The sequence below is a fragment of the Syngnathoides biaculeatus genome, chromosome 20 (assembly GCF_019802595.1).
Source record: "Syngnathoides biaculeatus isolate LvHL_M chromosome 20, ASM1980259v1, whole genome shotgun sequence".
Lineage (NCBI taxonomy): Eukaryota > Metazoa > Chordata > Actinopteri > Syngnathiformes > Syngnathidae > Syngnathoides > Syngnathoides biaculeatus.
The window spans coordinates 5,185,671-5,203,702 of record NC_084659.1 but is presented as its reverse complement, the minus strand read 5'-3'; the positions used below and the strand labels follow the sequence as shown (position 1 = coordinate 5,203,702).

Sequence of the window (18,032 nt, the reverse complement as noted above, 5' to 3'; positions counted from 1 at the left end):
GCTTATTGCCAAACTGTTTTCTTCTTCTTTTTTTTTTTTTTTTTTTTTTTTACTAAAGTCACTTGAAGTTGAATTTTACATATATATAAAAGTGGTCAATTGTGTGTGTGTGTGTGTGTGTGTGTGTGTGTGTCCTGACGATCGAGAAAAGACCTTTGGTCCGCCTCCTTGTTTCTGAACGGACACACAAACGAGAAGCACGATCGCGGCGTCGGAGAGGGAAATGGGTCCGGTCCACAGAGAAGTTCTGCGGAAGCTGCGCGTCTATTTGTGCGAGGAGCTGCTGGTGTCGGACGGCGTGCTGCCCTTCTTGTACCAGGAGGACATACTGACGGCCGCGCAGCTGGACGATATTTTGGCAGAGAGCACCGAGCGGAAGCGGTGCCGGAAGCTGCTCGACCTGCTGCCGAACCGCGGCCCGGACGCCTTCCGGTGCTTCCTCGCGGCTCTCGACGACTTCGGCTGGGTCCGGCAACGACTGCTGCGCGAGGAACTCGACGTCCGGACCGGGATCGAGAGCGGGATCGGGAGCGGGCCCAGCGACTCTCCGTCGAGTCCCCGGAGGAGGCCAGCGGATACCGGTATGACGTCACACACACACACACACACACACACGTTCCTCGAAATGGACCAATTCGGCAAACGGGACATTTCAAATTTGGGGAAAGATTCCATCAAACAGGAGCCGAATGAAATGAAATTAGTTTTGAAACGGCAGGTTGGGTGTTACATTTGAGAATCTTCAACTTTGCAAGCATGAACATGAAATTCGTTGGAATTCTTTTATCGACTTTCCCAAAAAACGGAACCTCGTTTGCATATGTGACGTCATGGATTCGCCATTCATTGATTTTTAGAACGTCAAATAAGTTTGGATGGAAAAAAAAAAATTCGCAGTTTTTTTTGAGTTTGTGGCTGACTGATCTAAAAAATGTTTTGAGCAATCATGTCGATCGGACTGGGTCAACTTGTCGGTTCCGTTTGAAAAAGGGAAAATGAGCAACATCAATCCAAAGTCATCTTTGTTTGGAAAATAGTTTGTGATCGTACCTGACCGCACTTTTCGCAGCCCCAACCTGTGGAAACTACCCCCCAAAAAAATCCTCATAACATACCGAAGCCAATGATCTGTCATAATAAAAAAAACACAAAAGTTTTTCACTGATTTTTATTGTAGATCTCCATAATGATAATATCTGAACTTAATGTGTTAGAAAGATCAAAAAGGTGGCGACTTATGAGCCGGGCCACAATACCTCAGATATTTGGAAGACAGAGGGGAAAAGAAAGATTACATATCGACTCAATGCCGACGATCAATTCCTTATTTCTAGTGAATAAACGGAAATTTTCAGACTCCGTCTGATTAGTTAGTTATTTTTTATTTTTTGGTGATATACGGCAGTACACGTAAGATTCACCGTACGAGTTGACGGGTATGCGTGATCATCATCAACTAATCGTGGGTAGTCATTTATTAGTTGACGAAAAGGACTTAACCGGTGATTCAAAATGAGTGTTAATCTTTGTAAATGTCTCATTGAATGGAAAAAAAGCTCATTTATTTTTGATATTACAATCGGTGTCATCGCATCGAACTAAAAATGGCTCTGAATTGTTTAAAACAATTCAAATGTAAAGTGGGTGTCGACCGGTTTCTTTTTTTTTTTTTTCTGATCCTCGACATGTGCAAAATATATCTATATCTATAGATATATATAGATATATATCTATATATATATATATATATATATATTTTTTTTTTTTCTGGCTTGTGCGTGCGCACGCTTTGCTCCGTTAGCCGACGTGTGGCAAGAAGTCCCTTCCGACCGTCAGCTTTCGCGTTTGGCGTCGGCCCTGGGCGCCGAGTGGGAGTCGGTGGCGACGGACCTGGGCGTGTCGGCCGCCGCCCTCTTCCATTGCCGCGCCGACAACGCCCTCTGCTGCCGCGACGCCGCGCTGGCCGCGCTGCTGCTATGGAGACGCACGCAAGGGAAGAGCGCCACGGCGCGGAGACTGCAGCGGAGCCTGCTGGCCGCCGGCGTGCACTCGTCGGTCCTGCGGGACGTCTTGATGTCTTGAACCGGGCCGAGACTTCAATTGGACTTTGACAGTTTTATTTACACTTTACATTTTTTTTTCCTCTCCCAATGACATTTTTTAGACTGCAAAAAAAAAAAAAAAAAAGCGAAGCGTCGTCAGTTGCTGCAGCGGCGGTAGAAGTAGAAGTGGTAGTCCGTGAAGAGCGCCCCCCCGAAGTGATGGTCGGTACTGCAGTCGGCTTGGCCCTGCGCACAGGTCACGCGACGTGAGGCTCGACTCGGCTCGGCTCGGGGGCGCGACATCGAGCGGTTCGTCTCCGAAGCGTTTGACGGACCTGGTTTAGCTTCAACTTGTGCACGTTTGCAAATTAGTGATGAAAGTCCTCCGGATTTTCATGAAAAATCCTCCGGAAAATTGAGGAAAAATTGCCTCAAATGAATCTGGCTTTTAGTCGACAACGTTGAACGAGTGCGCGTTTGAGTTTGTTGTTTTGCTTTCACGAGCGGAGCCACGTTGAGGCGCTAACACGAGTCCAGTGATTCCCAAACAGTGTGCCGGCGGAAGTTATCCAATTTTGTGTAATTGCAAAAAAAAAAAAAAACCTTTTATTCCAAGAAAAAAATGTCTCTTGATTCCAGTGAGGCAGAATGACAGACAGAACAAAACAACAACAAAAATCCTCTTCTATTAGATGGCAGGAAGTGCGTACAGTAATGAATCGATCCATTTTTGGTGACATTGACTTTTGTTGGTGTGCCGTGGGATTTTTCAATTTCAAATAAAAACTGTGTGCCTTGGCTCTCGAAAGGTTGGAAATCACTGCACCAGTGACAGTAACGCCCCTCCCCTCGCGTTCTCACGACCTCGCCGTATCTCGGAGTTTTCAAAATTTCGGCGAGAACGGAAGCCACAAAGTGCGCACACAAAAGGAAGATTGATCAGTGAATGTCGTTTGGTATGAAGTCATTCATGCGGGACGGGTTGCGTAGGTTCAAACAGGCAGACAGTGACGTTAGGAACACGTTCAAGCGGTCACGGCTTGAGGGTTTTTTTTTTTTTTTTTTTTTTGTCCGGCTACACTAGAAAGGTCGACAAACCTGGGAAGTCAGTTAAAAATCATTGACATAAATATTAAAGGCAACTCACTAGATGTATATTTTATAGATAGTGAGCAATGTGGTCGAGTGTAACAGACGTAACGAGTTTGAGACTTAAACCTTAATCGTAATTACTACACATCAACTTCTTTAACATGTTTTGCTGTACGGTGTCGAAATTTGAGGATATATTTTTGTGTATATTCTGTATTTATACGATGATATGTATCATGTGGGGGGGGGGGAGGACAATTTTTACGGAATAGTTCATTTGTTCTGTGATAAGATGGCATATTTTAATGACAAATGTGATTTTGTGCTTTCCAGTGATTGAGGGATGGGGGCCAAAAAAAAATCTGGGCTCGGCCCTTGGGGAACTTCTGCCCAATTTTTTTTTTTTTTTTTTTGGGTGAGGACTTACTTCAAAATGTCAGAATTTTGTTCACAAATATCGCCAGAATGCGCCGCAGCCATCCATTTTTTTTCCCAAATTTTCCGGTTAGGGTTAGGCATGCAACAGGACCTCCGCCCCCCCCGAGCAGGACTTTGCACCTTCGGTGCTCACGTTTGTATTTTCAGGAAAGTCCGCTTTCATTTCGAGCAAATCAAGCTTTTGGCGATCAAACGATGTTTGGCCGTTAGCCGCACCGTCAATTTGAACGATTGTCTCGTTGGTCTCGGGATGCAAATTAAAAGCATTTTAAAACCATCTGATTCATCATTGAAATGAAAATGACGGCGACTCGCACAATGTTTGCGTGAGAGAAATGCAGCAATCCCCCCCCTCCGTCGTCGTGACGGCCAAATAGAAAAACCGGATTGGGAAAGACCCGAGACGTGTTTTGAAGACGGGCGGACGGAAGGAAAACCTTGAACAAAAGGCCGACCGTCGACGACGGAGCGGGGGATGACTTATCTGCTCGTATCGGTGTGACGGCGGAGAGCGCACGATGGGACGCATCCTTACGGCCACCGTGGAGCGAAAGTGGTACGAGGCGTGGTAGAGGCGAGCCACGTGCAGCGGCCACTCGTGCTCCCCCTGCGAAAGCGCGAGTCGTGTCAGCGATGCTCCTCCGGGCCACCGGAGGGAGCCGCCGCTCGAGCGGAGAGGCGCCTTCACCTGCGTGTTGGGCGGATAGCGACCGGCGCCGAGCGGGTTTCCGCCGCAGGTGGACGACTCGTGCGAGGCGCACAGGTGCACCACCAGCAGCTCTGTGGAACTAAACGGCACCGGCGCACGCGTTAAGTGTGCGCGGGCGCCAGGCCGACGCGAAGGAATCTCACTTCATGAGGAGCGTCACTCGCATGTTGACGGGGACGAACGGACTGACGGGAACTTGGAAGACGAACCGGTCCGGTCTGGAGACGACAAGGCGGGGAGGCGCTCAGAGGGCATTTCCGGGGTTCGTCTGGGGTCGCGCGGCTACGGTGAACTTCGACACTCACCCGCACTCGTCTCGCACGCAATAGCGGCCGTCGATCACCTGCTGGTTCTCTTTGATCAGGAAGGACTGGATGGTCGTGTTTGTCCCTGCGACGCACAAACACGCTGGTGTAGTGTCACGCGGCGCGAGCGTGTGTTGAGTGTGTTCATACAATCTGTGGAGCTTTGGAGCTTCTGGAGGAAGTCGTCTGGGTTTTTCTCTACAAACAAACAAACGTTGTCACTTCCTGTCACGTGACCACCTCTGGCGATCCGGGCGCTCACCCGCCCCGCGGTTCGCCTGCGACGGGCCGCCGTCCGGCGGCGGAGGGCAGCAGTACACGGTGTCGCAGTAGAGCAGGTGGCAGAAGTGCACGTCGGGGGGCCAGGCCCCCGGTGGGGTGACGGGCGGCGCTGAAAGCACGTCCCCAAAATCAATGAGGAATCGGTCCCAAACGGATTTTTCCATAGTTGAACCCAAATTGTGCGCAAAACTACTTCCGCCGGTTCTGAATGCTGCCGAGAACGCCGATTCCAAAGTCTTTTCATTGGCTCCCAGCCAGCTTGAGAATCGATTTCAAAACTCGACCCCGGTCTCAAAATGCTCAAATGGTTTCCGTCCCGGATACAAACCCAGGAGGACTCTTGAGATCGACTGACTCGGGGGGGTCAAATAGTGGAGCGCGGCGAAAATCGGAAGAATTTGCTCACGCGGGTGACGTCAGCCCCGAGTGGGAGACTTTTCACATCTCTCACGACTACTTCCAATTCGGAGTGATATTTCTTGGACGAATGGCACTTATTTTGCGACGCTTTGAACCACGTCAAGCGCGCAGCGATGACGCTCGCGACCGAAACCTTCCCGACGGCCTCGGTTGCGTTCGGGGCGGGCTCGCTTACCTGCGCTGCTGCTCGCGGTGGTCAGGACGGGAAGTGCGCTGCTGTTACTGACACACACAAAACCAAAACAAGTCACTTCCCTTGACCTTTTGATGATTTGCCAATGACATTATGATACAACATGGTGTCGTGCAATATTAAAATCAGTGTTATTTTTTTGATCATTTGATTCTGATCCACAGAGACGAACGCATCGAGCCGTCGCCGTCAACCAGGATGAACATCAAATCGAGTAAGAAAATTAAATTCATCCTTTTGAGTGCCGCAATCGGCTTCGATACGACCGACTGAGGCGTCTCAATGTTGTCGGCGGACATTTTGAAGGTCAAGCGGAGATGAGAAAAGAAAAAGCTGCTAAATTCGCCACTGTTGACGCGTTGCTGCGTGGATTTTACATCAGGCGGCTTGTTGGACAGCTAAGATTTCCTTCATTGGTGGCAATTATTTTTCACAGTCAAGATTTTGTTTGCCCCCGAGCTGCAGAAATGACTTAATGAGCTTTTGACAAAAGGCAAAGGGCCGAGCCTCGCGTCCGTGACGTCGGTTTGGGTGCGCCGCTGAGGGAAATGCATCAGGCGTGAAAATCATCACGTTCTCGCGGAAAATGGATGAAGAAGAACGATCGGCACTGCGTCATCTCTGCCGGTTGCAATTCAAATTTGAAACGTTGAGAAAAAGCGCTGAAATCACCTGACGCCAGGCGACGAGTCCACGTTGTGTTGCGTCACGTGGAGCAGGTGGACGGCGCCGACGGTGATGATGCTGTTGCGCACACACACACACACACACACGTTCCGGGTCACCAGACCTGAAATAATGACGAGCTGATCTGGATTGTGGGCCCATTTCATTGAACATATTCTCTCGTATGAATGGCAACGTCTTAATTGTAGCTTCTGCCATCTCGTGGTCGGCGCTCCGCCGCCAAAGATCGATTAGTCGAAGGCAAAACCTCCCAATTTTCACAATCGGAATCTTTGGCGGCTCAGCCGTCGGAATGGCGGATCTGCGAACGCGAAGGCAAACGGGAAGTCACGTCGCCGCCTACCAGACCGCAACGGCGAGGCACAGCGTGAGGACGCCGGCCCGGAACATCCTCGGCGACACGCAACCGTCGCCGTCCGCCTCCGAGGTTCTGGGACCGGAGCGCAAACTCTGCGCCGACGCCGACGCGGTGCTGGCTTTCCTCGACGTCCTGTCGGGAGAAGACGTTTTATTTTGACGGCGCCTTGAGGAGGAGCAGCGGCGAGAGGAAGTACCCTGCGGAGCGCAGGCTGCCCGTCAGGCTCTTGAGCTTAGCGAGGCGTCGCTTCCACACCTCCAACTCGCTGACGCGAGTCTCCAGGCTGTCGGTCATCTTGGAGAGCTGCTGCAAGGCGCCCACGTTCTCCATGAAGATCTGCTCCTGCGGAGCGGCGAGGAAAGGAAGGAGGAAAAGGCTGGAAAGGCTTTCTGGCGAGTGGGACCTTGACCTCCATCTCCCCTCAGGATACTTTCAAACCGTCTGACTCTGCTCCGAGCTCTACGAGCGCCTCTCAACGGTCGGCAAGAATTTGGTCCCGTTCCCGTCGGAACTGGTCTAAACGAGCCCAGTTTGCGGGCCGATCGCGGCCACTCCAAAACGCCGACTTTGACATTTTCCCAGCGTCCATTGTCCTCGTCCGTTGGAAGACTCGCGAGTGGCCCACCTTGTCCACCAACAGGAAGTTGTCGATCTCGCGGCCGTCGTGACACCTGACCCTTCCCACCTCCTTGACGGCCGAAGGGAGGAGCTCCTTGACTTCCTGAGCCAGCACACCTGAAAATGGCGCATTTGGATGGATATCCGCAAGCGGTGCACGCAATGTGACGCAAACCGTCACACCTGTGCAGTGCGTGTGTTCGATGCCCATGCTGGAGGCAAACTCGGGCTTGTAGTCGAATTCCACCACTCGCATCTGCGTGATCCTCCGCAGCTGCTCCTCGGGGTCCACCTGACAACACGACATCTCGCTCGTCTTTCAGGGTCCCCGCACCCCCCCCCCCCCCCCTCCGCGTGACGTCACTTCCCGTCCGCACCTCCCGGATGTTGTGCTTGGCGCGCCGGTCGGAGGGTCGCATGAGGCGGCCCATGACGGCGGCGTTGCCGCACACCACCAGGGCCTCGTCGGGGGCGTCCGTGTTGATGCCCACCCGGCCGTGACATGCCACCGCGTCCTGCGCCGCCCCGCGCTGCCACAGGGGGTCGCTGTCCATCTCAAACTGGCCCGGGTTGGAAGCCTGCGTGTGCGTTTTTTTTGCCTGTGAGAAATCCTACAAAACGGCGTGCGGCGCGGGCGCGGGCGCGGGCGCTCACCCTGACGATGAGTTTCTCGGACACGAGGGCGGCCAAGAGGAAGGACGACGACGACGACTGGTCACCGTCTCCCTCTCTGCCGGTGGCGGCGTACAATCCGACCACCATCTGGAAATACCTGGACAAGCGCAATTGGCAGACGCGCACTCGCACATTGACACACACACACACACACACACCTCTGGTCGGGGTTGGGCCGTCCCCGCTTCCTCATGTTGTTGGCGGTGGTCTCGCTGAAATGGAGGCGTCCCAGTGTCACTTTGCTCACCCCGCCGGTCGCTACGCCGACCCTGCGGGCATCAAACTTGAGTCACGTCGAGGCGGCGACCCTTCCCCGGGCGACCGCCGCGGCGCGGGCCGACCTGACTGGCCGCAGCGGCTTCTTGGTGCGGTCGGCCTGAGACTGCTCCATGGTCACGCGCCGCTCGGGAGATTCCATCTGGCGGGGCCGAGGGGACGTTAGGGTCGACGTCGGGCCGACGGTTTTGACGCCTAGAAACCCGTGAAGTACCTTGATGCCAAAAACATTGACGTCGAGACGGTCCGGCCGGCACACGCCGAGCGGCGTGGTCACGTACGCCGGCTCCGCGGCCACGCCCACGTGAACCGTCACCTGGAAGTGGTTCTTTTTCTGGCACACGAAAGCGTCGTCGGCCGGCGAGAAGGTGAAACCTTTGTCCGTGTCCACCGCCAGGACGGGTGGGCAGCTGGGCGCACGGGACGGGTCGCGCAAGCCCGTCAGGTCCCACGCGCACGCACAAGGAACCCCAAAGACCACGTGCGGCACTCACATTGCGCCCAAGTTGGCATCCAGCATGGCGTTCCAGTCCGCCGGGCGGAAGTTCTCCCACGTCAAGGAGCCGCCCGGAACGGGGACTCCTCGACCGCCGTCGGCGTCGCTCCCGAGCGCGACTTGATCTGGTCTCGACGACGACGAGTCCCGGGACTCGCTTCGTTTCCTTTTGCTTCTGTCGGGGGAACTCGAGACAAAGACAAAGACAAAGAAAAAGCTTCCGACTGATCGTCGACTAAGACCTGCCGCGCAACTAACGACAGGCGGAGGGGTTTCTGTCACCAGACATCTTCTGTCTTTGGTCTGCAGCGGGAATTTGTCCTGGTTTTAGGGTCAATGCCGATATTAAATCTTCTAAAAAATAAAAAAAAAAGATTTGCAATACGTTGAAATCTGCATTGGTGGGAAATGCTTCTTTGTTTTTTCTATGTGCTGGCGTGCCCCCCCGAAGATGGCTGTCAGAGGCGACCCGCGTGAGGGGAAGCGAAATGGAAGTTGGAATAAATCTGCAATTTGGTGAATGGCAATATCGCAGGGTAACACTCGAAGCGCATCTTTTGACTTCGAGTACTCACTGGGAATGCAAGGAGGAGGCGGAGTCCGCCAAGCAGAGGGCTGGGGGGCGCGATCCCGAAGGCGTCCAGGAACCGTCGAGCCCGTCGGAAGGTCCGGAGCCGGAGCTCTCCGGTTGGCCGAAATGGGGAAGCCGCGCCGGGCGCATCGGCGGGACTGTCGGCGGGCCGGCCCAATAGGTCCGCTCCGGTTGGAAACCTGCACTCACGTTGGAATTAGCGCCGGAGCGCGAGACGGTGGGCGGAGACGACCGCCGACCCGGGATCCGCTCGGGCGAGCAGACGTCAGAGTCCGGAGGAGACTCGGGAAGCCCGCTACGAACCGCAAGAAGACAAAAAGGCATCAAGGTCCGCGACGCGCACGTAAACCTCGTCCGGCAAAACGCGACAGTCGGCGGTCGGCGTGCGACGTCTCACAAAGCGCTGAAGTCGCTCCCGAGATACTGCTCCAGGAGGCTGGTATCCACGGCGACGGAACTGTCCAGAACCTGGCTCACATCCTGACCTGCACGGGATCACGCTGACGTCATCGCTCGCCCCGAACATCATCATCAACAACAACAACAACAACAACAACGTGGCGTCCCGATTCGTCGAGGCACAACTTGGAGCGCACAAACGTGTGTCCTGGCCTCTGGGGTGAAAGTTCAGCTCGACTTGATTTGACCCGGTGTCGACTTTTGAAGGCCCTCTCCTCCATTTTCTCTTTGACAGCAAGGAGCCGACTGGCGAAATTCACAACAAAATGGGACGTCCACTCGTAGGCGTATGCGACCGTGCGACCCTTCCGCTGGCTCGACTCGACACTCACCGCTGAAGAACTGCTGCAGCGCCTCCTTCTCGCCGTGCACGGCTGCGGGCTCCATGGCGGCCGCCGGGCGGCGCTGGCTGGGGAGGAGCGCGTCGGACGCCGTCAGAATCGATGAGCGGCGCCAGCGGACAACACAAACCCGAGTCGCGCGCCGACAGCCGACCGAGAGGAGGACCTGTGGCGTCGCTCGGCGACGAGACCAAGGTGTCGTGCGCTTGTAAGATTTGAAACGACGCGCAAGTGGGACTCGGGCGGCTTTGTCGGAGCTCACCCGCCTGCGCGGCCAAGATGGCTGTCGCGGCCTCGGTCGGCCGTCAGGCTTCCATGTTTGGATCCTGACGGACTTCCTTCTTCTCGTTTATTGAGCAGATGTCCGCCTTTGGAAAGGGTCGCGAGGTTCTCTCGGTGCCGTGTGGCGTCGCGGACGTTTGCGTCGGATGGACTTTGAGCTTTGAACAGGAAATAGGCGTGTTCCTCCGCACCTGTGCTCGGGACGCCCGTCGGCGGAGTCGGCCCCTCAGACTCGTGACGTGCCGTGACTCAAGTTTTGATAACGCGACCGGGAGAAAAGGTGGAATCGGACGACGTGTTCACGGTTACAATTTGAGATCCACTTGCTCCCATTTTCACTCGCGACTGGCAATCGGCTCGTATTGGAGCGCCGGAGTCTCAAACGGGTTCTATTTTTGCAATTCTGACTCCAAGCGCCACCTCGCCGTGCAATCTATTAGCTTGTCTGAGATTTGAAAAGGGTCGACTCTCCCGCTTGGGCTCAGACAGGAATGGAAGCCACCGCGACGTCTTCCGGCAAGGGCTCCGTTCACGGGGAGTCGGGACAACCTTTTCAGACGCGCGTTCCTGAGGTTTCGCAGATGTTGGACGAGAGGGCCCGGCCGGCTCGCAGTCTCCGCTCTGATCCGTCCCAAAAATCCAAAACCATTCTGTAGGGCCCAGGTCCGGATTGCGTCCACCCGCATCAAACGCTCTCGTCTTTGTGGACCGCAAAGGGGCCACCTCCGTACACGGACGGGACAATTCGCCGTGAGGGAACTTGATGGACCCGCGCAGAGTCCCGCCCTCGACCCGAGCAACAGCTGTCCCCTCGCGAACCCGTCTTTCTGCAACAATTGTGCAAAATTGCCCTCAACAGCCTCCCGAAGCGGCAAAGGTCACGTGACTCCGTCCGGATTCAGGGCGACGCGGGTGAGCCAACGCTTGACCCGCCGGCCGAGCTTTTCCACACTTTGACACCAGACGTCGTCGTGACCATTTTCTTTTCACAACTTTTTGAAGGAACATCCAAGAAGAGCGGCAACAACTCGTCGGAATGTTTGTGCACATTTGTCAGAAGCTCAACGTTTGCTCCACGCAAAACGCAAACAAAACTTTGAATGACGGCGACGATTCCATCATCTTTTTGCGGCTTTAGAAATATGATTTGAGAGCGTCACGCAACTCTGCCATTTTCAACAGGGAAACTTGTCATTTCAGACCGAGTACATTTCCAAAGTCATCTGGTCAGCCGCCGCCGTCGTCGCCGGTAGTTGTTGTGGGCTCTTGAACAGCAACATTTTGACATATAAACGCCAAGAAATGGAAGCACAACAGACCAGTATCGCGCGCATCTGGAAGAGCGTCGATTGTGCAAATGGTGCAGGTGCTTTTCTGCTGTTATTTGACCGATCAGTTTTTGTCAAGAACGCGTCTGCAAATAGAGCTGAGTGGCGAGTTCACACAAATCGTGTCCGAGTGAGACAAAATTGGCGGCATCTCACAATGGAATGGGAAAGTAGCCCAAGGCAAAAAGAAGAGAAAAAAAAGAGAAGAAAGTGTCGGGATGTCTGCTGGTTGTAATAATGGAGTGGTCACATTCAATTTGAAAGTTTTTGGAATGTGGGAAGAAGCTGGAGGAAAGGTAACGCCCACAATCTACAACAACAACAACAACAGCAAAAAGTAATGACGTGCGAATGCAGCTCGTGGTGCCCCCCACCGTCGCGCTACAATCGGATTCCAGACCCGCTGACATGTGTCAGATGTTGTTCGAATCATGAGGATGAGCGGACCGTCATCATGTGACGCAACACAGATCGTCTCCGCGGGGAGGTCTTCCTCTGCTGAGACGGGGGGGGGGGGGTTTAATTGTTTGTTTGTTTGTTTGCGCGTTGACGGCCACTCGTGTGACGTTGAAGCACAACACGGTGTAGAATGGCGACAAACATGTCCGAATTCCGTTTGGACGCGGGACTAAGTTCACTCGAAGACTTGTTTCAAGCCCCGACAAAGCTGAAAAATCGACGTCGCCTGATAGTCGAAGAGACGATCTGTGGCGCGAGCGCAGCGACGCCATTAGTCGGATGAAAGGCAGAAGGCAGACGTCGCCTTGGCCTCCTGACGACCATTTGTCGAGCTTCGAGTCGCCGCGCCGCGCCGCGCTGAATATTACTGTATTTTCCAAGCGCCATTCGACGTCCCTACTTTTTTTTTTTTGTTTGTTTGTTTTGAAGGGGAGGCGGGGGGGGGAGGGGGTGTTGGAATTTTTTTTTTTTAATTTTATTGTTTTAATTTCATTGAACTTGTTTATTTGGGGAGGGAGGGAGTGGGCGGGGGAGCTACGCACGAGTCGCCTTCCGACGTGCCGACATTTTTAGCATTTGTAGCATTAGCGGGGCGCGAGCTTGTTGTGACACATCGAGCGGCCGCCATGGCGGCAGCTGGCGGCGGCGGCGGCAGGAGCTTCTCGTTCAAGGTGGTCCTGCTGGGCGAAGGCTGCGTGGGAAAGACGTCCATGCTGCTGCGCTACTGCGAGAACAAGTTCAACGACAAACACATCACGACTCTCCAGGTGAGCGGGGCGAGAAACAAGCGGTCGCCGGGCGGGGGTTGACGATCGGCTTTGACTGGCAGCTCACAGCTGTGGCGGAAAAAACCCCCAAACAAGCTCCACAGAAAATGGCCTCCACTGACGTTCGCCTTTTCTTCGTTTGGAGCGTTAAGACTTGAAACTAAACACTCAGCCGAGCTCACGGGAAGAAAATAAAATGTTGCAATCGCGTCTCCACGATTCCAAAATGTCTTCGCACAACGGAGGCTTCAATTGCGCCCTTTGTGCATTGATTGCTCGCAACTTGGAGGCAGGTGCACCCACCCAGGGTGTGGATGTTTTGTTGTTGTTGTTGTTTTTTTTTTCCTGGAACAATCGATCAATGTTTGACGTAACTCTGGCCCGGGATTGATTTCATATTTGTGCGCGCGTGTTGGCGCTTACCTTCTACTTACAAAAGTCGTCGTCAAAACAAGGCAACTTTTCTGGCCCGTGTAGCATTTATTTTTCCCGAAAGTGACAAGCGGCTTCAATTTCCCACTCTGTGGAATCCTTGTTACATTGTTTTGCTGATGAGCAGAAAGGCAATCGGCCTGTTTTGACCTGAGGTATGTGCTTCTAGTTCACTTGTACAATTCCACCCGAGAGAGAGAGCTGGAGGGAGTGGGACGCTCCTCTTGGTTCTGTCCAGTCCCCGGCTCGGTTCATGATATCCAATTAGTTACATCTGGTTTGCACATGCCTCTCGCGGTTCTGAGGACCGGGGTTCAAATCCCGGCATCGACTGGCTGGAGTTTGCACGTTCTCCCCGCGCCGCCGTGGGTTTCTGCCCACGTCCCAAAAACCCAAACGGACTAACTTAGCCGTCGGTGTGAACGTTCGCTTGTTTGGAGGTGCCCCGTGATTGGCCGGTGACCGCTTGATGGCGTGTACGCCGCCTCTCGCCCATAGATCAGTGCCAGTGTACCCGAATGCTATTCAGTTCAAGAACTTTTCCTGCGTAATTTCCCCAGAGTCATGTTGACGTGCTTAGATCAGGTTCCCCCCCCAACATTCAGAAAATCGGATTTATGTGGAAGTTTATGATTTAAAAATAAATAAATAAATAGAAATGGTATGAAGGAAAAACAAAGCTTGCCTTGTTTTGAACTGTCGTCAAAGTAAAGGAAAAATGGATTTGTCAACGCTGATTTCCTTGAAGGGCGTCTCTCGAATGTGCGCAGCTTCATTCCATTCCCAAAGGTCAAATGCCGACGTCCTCATCGGTGGGACATATTTCCTGGCTTTTGTTAATTGTACGAGTTTGGCTTGTATTGGAACCTCCAATTGGGCATCTGTCCAAAGTGCAACGAGTTGGCGCGCAATCGAAAGCCAACAGAAATGATTTTGTGTGGAGAAGTCAAGCTGGACTTTGGCCTGTCAAACGTATTTTGCCGAATGTTGAATGAAAGCTCCTCATCGTCGTGGATCTTATGTGAGTTCTGTCCTGTCAGATTCTCCTTCACGTCGAATGCGTTCTTGCGTGCAGGCGTCCTTCCTCAACAAGAAGCTCAACATCACGGGAAAGCGGGTCAACCTCGCCATCTGGGTAAGACGCCGGCCGGCCGGCCGGCAGCGCACGTGGAGCCCCGGGCAGGTCACGTGAGCGCTCGCGCGCGCGTGTGCTCGTGCAGGACACGGCGGGTCAGGAGCGCTTTCACGCTTTGGGTCCCATCTACTACCGAGACTCCAACGGGGCCGTGCTGGTGTACGACATCACCGACGAGGACTCCTTCCAGAAGGTGACGGGCGACGCGCGCCGTGCGCCGCCTTTGCCTCCCGCCTTGTTCTGAGCTCCTGTTTGCCTCGCAGGTGAAGAGCTGGGTCAAAGAACTCCGGAAGATGCTGGGCAACGACATTTGTTTATGTATCGTAGGTAAGCGGCCGGCGCGTCGGTTTCAAACTGGCCCGTTGCGCAAATGAAGCCTTTGGCTGACAATTCCGTATGAAATTGATTGATCTCTGTCTGTTAAAAGCGACCCTGAAGAAAGAAAGTTGGAGGTGCCCTTCCTAAAAATGAAATGAAAGGAAGAGAAGAGAAGAGAAGCGTATTCTTGAAATTCCGGTCCAAATATTTCTTCCCTCATGAGACTTTGATGACAATACATTCTTCTTCTAAGATTAGAACTCTACTCTTGACAAAATCAACTTTTTCCCATTAGTTTTCTGGAGTTATTAAAAGTCCACTTCTTGTTTTTCATCTGAAAATATGTGTCGCTGATTCATCCTGTCAGGGTAGATATTTACGCACGTGCTGGCGTATTAATAAGAGAAACAACGAACCAAATGAAGCAAAAATCCCACCACGAGCAGAACTGCAGCCGTGTTCTCAATCCAAACGGAGACTTCAATGTTACGTGTTGCCAGTTCCGCTTCACGATTCAGCATTTGTATGATTATTTGTCATGATTGTGCTACGTACAAGCTGTTGTAGTTCCAGCGAGCAAACGTTTTCAACCGCCGACCTCACCCAAACGTCCCAATGTCACGCAGGTAATAAAATCGATTTGGACAAAGACAGGAACGTCTCGACAGAGGAGGCAGAAAGGTGAGCGACGACATCATCGCGGCCCGGCGTTGTCTTAACTCCTTTGTCGTCGTCATAGTTACGCGGCGTCGGTGGGGGCCAAACACTACCGGACGTCCGCCAAGCTCAACAAAGGCATCGAGGAGCTCTTCTTGGACTTGTGTAAAAGTAAGAAGACACGCTCAGCGTTATTGACCGAGCTCGATGCAAATTGGCCGCGGCGTCACGTGACGCACGTGTTGCGTTGGCGCAGGAATGATGGAGGCGGCGCAGGCCGAGGAGCGATCCAAAGGAAGCGTCGGCGGCCAGTCGGCGTCCGGGCGGCGAGGCGTGCAGATCGTGGACGATGAGCCGCAGGCCACGCCCACGGGCGGATGCTGCTCGTCGGGCTAACGCGCCCGCGGCTTGTCCGTGAAGGGACGGCGAAGACGGGAAGTTGACCGGGAAACGGGCTCCACCTTCCCGTCCGAGCGGGAGTCGACGGCCGCGTGACGTCGGGAGACGGCGGCGCGCCGAGCTTGAAGCCGTGCGGAAACATCCCTCGCTTAACACGCCGGCGCTAAAGTAACAACGTGCATGTCCCACTCCATCGTGAGCTTCGTTTGATACAATTATAACTATTGTTGTTCATTAAATGCTGATCAAAGTCTTCTGCGTAACGTGGACTTTGGTTCGAGACGGACAGCCACAAGGCGAGAACAAAGAGAGAAGAGATTTCATTTATTTGCCGCGGAACAACATTCTCAAGTGGAGTCGTCTTTGGAAATAGTGAAGTGCACAGATTACAACTCAAAGCAGAAATGTGCTTTTTATTTCAAAACAAAACGGCCGCGCTTTCTTCAGCGGCCTAGTAGACGACGGGCACGTCGTGGAGCTCCCGGTACTTGGGGGGCCCCGGCTTGAAGATGGTGGGCACCAGCAGCACGGCGGGGCGCGCGCTCGCCCGCAGCTGATGGATGAGGATGGACGACAGCGTCAGACCCAGCAGCTGCCGAAAGGGGAACAGGAAGTGACGGGACCGCCGGCGTCTCCCGGCCCGGCCCAAACGACGCTTACCGCCAAGGTGGCCAACACGAAGGCGATCCCCGTCACCACGTCAAAGGCCAAGAAGACGTAGCGGACGATGATCGGGAAGCACGGCTGCGGGCGAACCACCCGTCGGCGCTCGGCGGATTTGCAACCGGCGGTCACGTGACCCAAGTCAAGTCACTCACTCACTCACTCACCTGGAAGACGGACTTCTTCTGGGGCGTCATCACCTGGAACATACACACACACGGGTTGGTCGAGTTGGCTTGGCGCTACCTGGGAGGAGCGGTCGGCGGCAGCGCCTCACCTTGTAGCTGACGTCGTGACATTTGCCCTCCACCTGATCCAGCGCGTCGCACAAGCACGAGTCCGGAAGCTTCTGGCGCCAGTCGTCCGAGCCGAACAAGCCGCAGCAATGCAGCTGTACGGGCGCGTTCAAGACGTCAAGTCGGTCGGTCGGTCGGTCGGTGACGTCGGCCTTGACCTCACCTTTTCTTGAACGGCGTTGGCGATGATCTGAGTCTTCTCTTTGGCTACATCCAACGGCAGCAGCTGGCGAAACCTCTCCGCCATCCCGCCCTCGATCTGGGAGAACGACGACGGCCGCACGCAATTACTTACACGGCGCCACTTGAGTGAACGCGCCCGTCGGGTTTGGAGGCCTCACCTCGGGACGCGTGGCCGCCACGGAGGTGCCGACGCGCAACATCAGCAGCGTGCCGATCACCATGCACACCAGGAACTACACACACACAAGAGGTCAGCGTGACATCTCGTCTGAAGGGCGACGAGCGCGCCGACCCGGCGGACTCACCGCGACGAGCGCGGGTCGACTCTGTCGGATAGCGCCGTACGCGCCCACGACGGCGACGACCACGGTGACGGCGCCCGCCACGTACAGCAGAGTCAGGCCGGCGGAGCGGCCCTCCAGCTGCAAGGCACAACGGGCGAGCGCGCACGTGAGTGGAGAAAGGCCACGTCTGGGTGTGCTGCGTGAGTTTGTGTTTACCGATGCATCACTGAAGTGTGTCAGCACCTGCAGCAGCAGCGCCAAGCAGAGACAAGCGCCCCCTACAATCTGGCACGAAAATGAATGACAACTTTTGGGCAACGCCAGGCAGGTCACGTGGGGATTGACAAAAGCCGTTGCCGACTTTTGGGCAAAAAAAAAAAAAAAAAAATGAAGCAAACGGGGGAAAACTTGACAACTCCTCGCAGGATTTGAACGCAGAATCCGTCGGCTCCGAAGGCACATTTTCGACAAATGTCAAATTAAGAAGAGAAACGCGGCCGAGGAAAAGAAGACGTGAGCTAACGTTAGCATGTTGACGAGCAAGTGCGCACTTCAAACTCAGTGGAAGGAAGAAGAAGAAGAAGAAGAAGAAGAAGAAGAAAAGCAACAACAAGCAGCAACTCACTGCGAAGAAAACGTTGGACACGATCAAGCTTATCTTGACGCAGCTGTTCACTTGAGTCATCTTTGCCTTTTCCCTCGGTGGCGACGTTTTCCCCAAAAAAAAAAAACCAAACCAGGGAGCAAGCGTTCACGTCAAAGTGCGGAAGACGAGTGAGCGGGGCGGCAGCTCACAGATCGGAAGAGCGGGGCCAGCCGGGGGGGGGGGGGGGAAGAGGAGCGTTC

At 54.1% G+C, this 18,032-nt stretch overlaps 4 protein-coding genes across 7 annotated transcripts; 2 read left to right on the top strand and 2 right to left on the bottom strand.

Moving 5' to 3' along the window:
• The first annotated feature begins 101 nt into the window (after positions 1-101).
• cradd (CASP2 and RIPK1 domain containing adaptor with death domain) lies at positions 102-3,849 on the top strand. The gene is made up of 2 exons (XM_061806442.1): positions 102-581; positions 1,802-3,849. The coding sequence occupies exons 1-2, from the start codon at positions 224-226 to the stop codon at positions 2,080-2,082; spliced, it is 639 nt and encodes a 212-aa protein (XP_061662426.1). The 5' UTR covers positions 102-223; the 3' UTR covers positions 2,083-3,849.
• Positions 2,145-12,387, bottom strand: LOC133493262 (myelin regulatory factor-like protein). Of its 4 annotated transcripts, none has more exons than XM_061806426.1 (23): positions 10,246-12,387; positions 9,975-10,149; positions 9,780-9,888; positions 9,167-9,668; positions 8,590-8,778; positions 8,310-8,505; positions 8,161-8,237; positions 7,978-8,088; positions 7,799-7,916; positions 7,522-7,722; positions 7,328-7,436; positions 7,152-7,261; positions 6,723-6,868; positions 6,512-6,658; positions 6,154-6,225; positions 5,464-5,510; positions 4,849-4,977; positions 4,737-4,784; positions 4,587-4,671; positions 4,425-4,499; positions 4,261-4,360; positions 4,108-4,179; positions 2,145-2,288 (listed from the first exon to the last, which is right to left on the bottom strand). In XM_061806426.1, the coding sequence occupies exons 4-23, from the start codon at positions 9,505-9,507 to the stop codon at positions 2,199-2,201; spliced, it is 2,463 nt and encodes an 820-aa protein (XP_061662410.1). In that variant the 5' UTR covers positions 9,508-9,668; positions 9,780-9,888; positions 9,975-10,149; positions 10,246-12,387; the 3' UTR covers positions 2,145-2,198. The 4 variants fall into 4 exon arrangements, with proteins under 4 accessions (XP_061662410.1, XP_061662407.1, XP_061662408.1 ...); XM_061806423.1 differs by lacking the exon at positions 9,780-9,888 and having other exon boundaries at positions 9,167-9,478; positions 9,581-9,668; XM_061806424.1 differs by lacking the exon at positions 9,780-9,888 and having other exon boundaries at positions 9,167-9,478; positions 9,581-9,668; positions 9,975-10,051.
• Positions 12,388-12,538: 151 nt separating this feature from the next.
• Positions 12,539-16,013, top strand: rab21 (RAB21, member RAS oncogene family). Its single transcript, XM_061806441.1, has 7 exons — positions 12,539-12,819; positions 14,327-14,386; positions 14,472-14,579; positions 14,650-14,713; positions 15,331-15,385; positions 15,444-15,532; positions 15,618-16,013. The coding sequence occupies exons 1-7, from the start codon at positions 12,679-12,681 to the stop codon at positions 15,755-15,757; spliced, it is 657 nt and encodes a 218-aa protein (XP_061662425.1). The 5' UTR covers positions 12,539-12,678; the 3' UTR covers positions 15,758-16,013.
• A 140-nt stretch (positions 16,014-16,153) lies between these two features.
• On the bottom strand, positions 16,154-17,989 carry LOC133493266 (tetraspanin-8-like). The gene is made up of 9 exons (XM_061806440.1): positions 17,812-17,989; positions 17,403-17,471; positions 17,208-17,324; positions 17,061-17,135; positions 16,883-16,978; positions 16,701-16,814; positions 16,591-16,623; positions 16,421-16,504; positions 16,154-16,352 (listed from the first exon to the last, which is right to left on the bottom strand). Exons 1-9 carry the CDS (start codon positions 17,869-17,871, stop codon positions 16,212-16,214), a joined length of 789 nt encoding a protein of 262 aa, XP_061662424.1. The 5' UTR covers positions 17,872-17,989; the 3' UTR covers positions 16,154-16,211.
• Positions 17,990-18,032: the final 43 nt, after the last annotated feature.

What these genes read in the sequence shown, in the direction of transcription:
- cradd (XM_061806442.1), top strand. Translation starts at nt 224, where the DNA reads ATGGGTCCGGTCCACAGAGAAGTTCTGCGGAAGCTGCGCGTCTATTTG. An exon ending in GAGGAGGCCAGCGGATACCG is followed by an intron (nt 582 to 1,801) that starts GTATGACGTCAC and finishes TTGCTCCGTTAG; the next exon opens with CCGACGTGTGGCAAGAAGTC.
- LOC133493262 (XM_061806423.1), bottom strand. Translation starts at nt 10,029, where the DNA reads ATGGAGCCCGCAGCCGTGCACGGCGAGAAGGAGGCGCTGCAGCAGTTC. An exon ending in AAGCCGCTGCGGCCAGTCAG is followed by an intron (nt 8,089 to 8,160) that starts GTCGGCCCGCGC and finishes TGATGCCCGCAG; the next exon opens with GGTCGGCGTAGCGACCGGCG. An exon ending in CGGCCCAACCCCGACCAGAG is followed by an intron (nt 7,917 to 7,977) that starts GTGTGTGTGTGT and finishes GCGCTTGTCCAG; the next exon opens with GTATTTCCAGATGGTGGTCG.
- rab21 (XM_061806441.1), top strand. Translation starts at nt 12,679, where the DNA reads ATGGCGGCAGCTGGCGGCGGCGGCGGCAGGAGCTTCTCGTTCAAGGTG. An exon ending in ACGAGGACTCCTTCCAGAAG is followed by an intron (nt 14,580 to 14,649) that starts GTGACGGGCGAC and finishes TTTGCCTCGCAG; the next exon opens with GTGAAGAGCTGGGTCAAAGA. An exon ending in TCGACAGAGGAGGCAGAAAG is followed by an intron (nt 15,386 to 15,443) that starts GTGAGCGACGAC and finishes TCGTCGTCATAG; the next exon opens with TTACGCGGCGTCGGTGGGGG.
- LOC133493266 (XM_061806440.1), bottom strand. Translation starts at nt 17,871, where the DNA reads ATGACTCAAGTGAACAGCTGCGTCAAGATAAGCTTGATCGTGTCCAAC. An exon ending in GTCGACCCGCGCTCGTCGCG is followed by an intron (nt 17,136 to 17,207) that starts GTGAGTCCGCCG and finishes GTGTGTGTGTAG; the next exon opens with TTCCTGGTGTGCATGGTGAT. An exon ending in GTCACGACGTCAGCTACAAG is followed by an intron (nt 16,624 to 16,700) that starts GTGAGGCGCTGC and finishes TGTATGTTCCAG; the next exon opens with GTGATGACGCCCCAGAAGAA.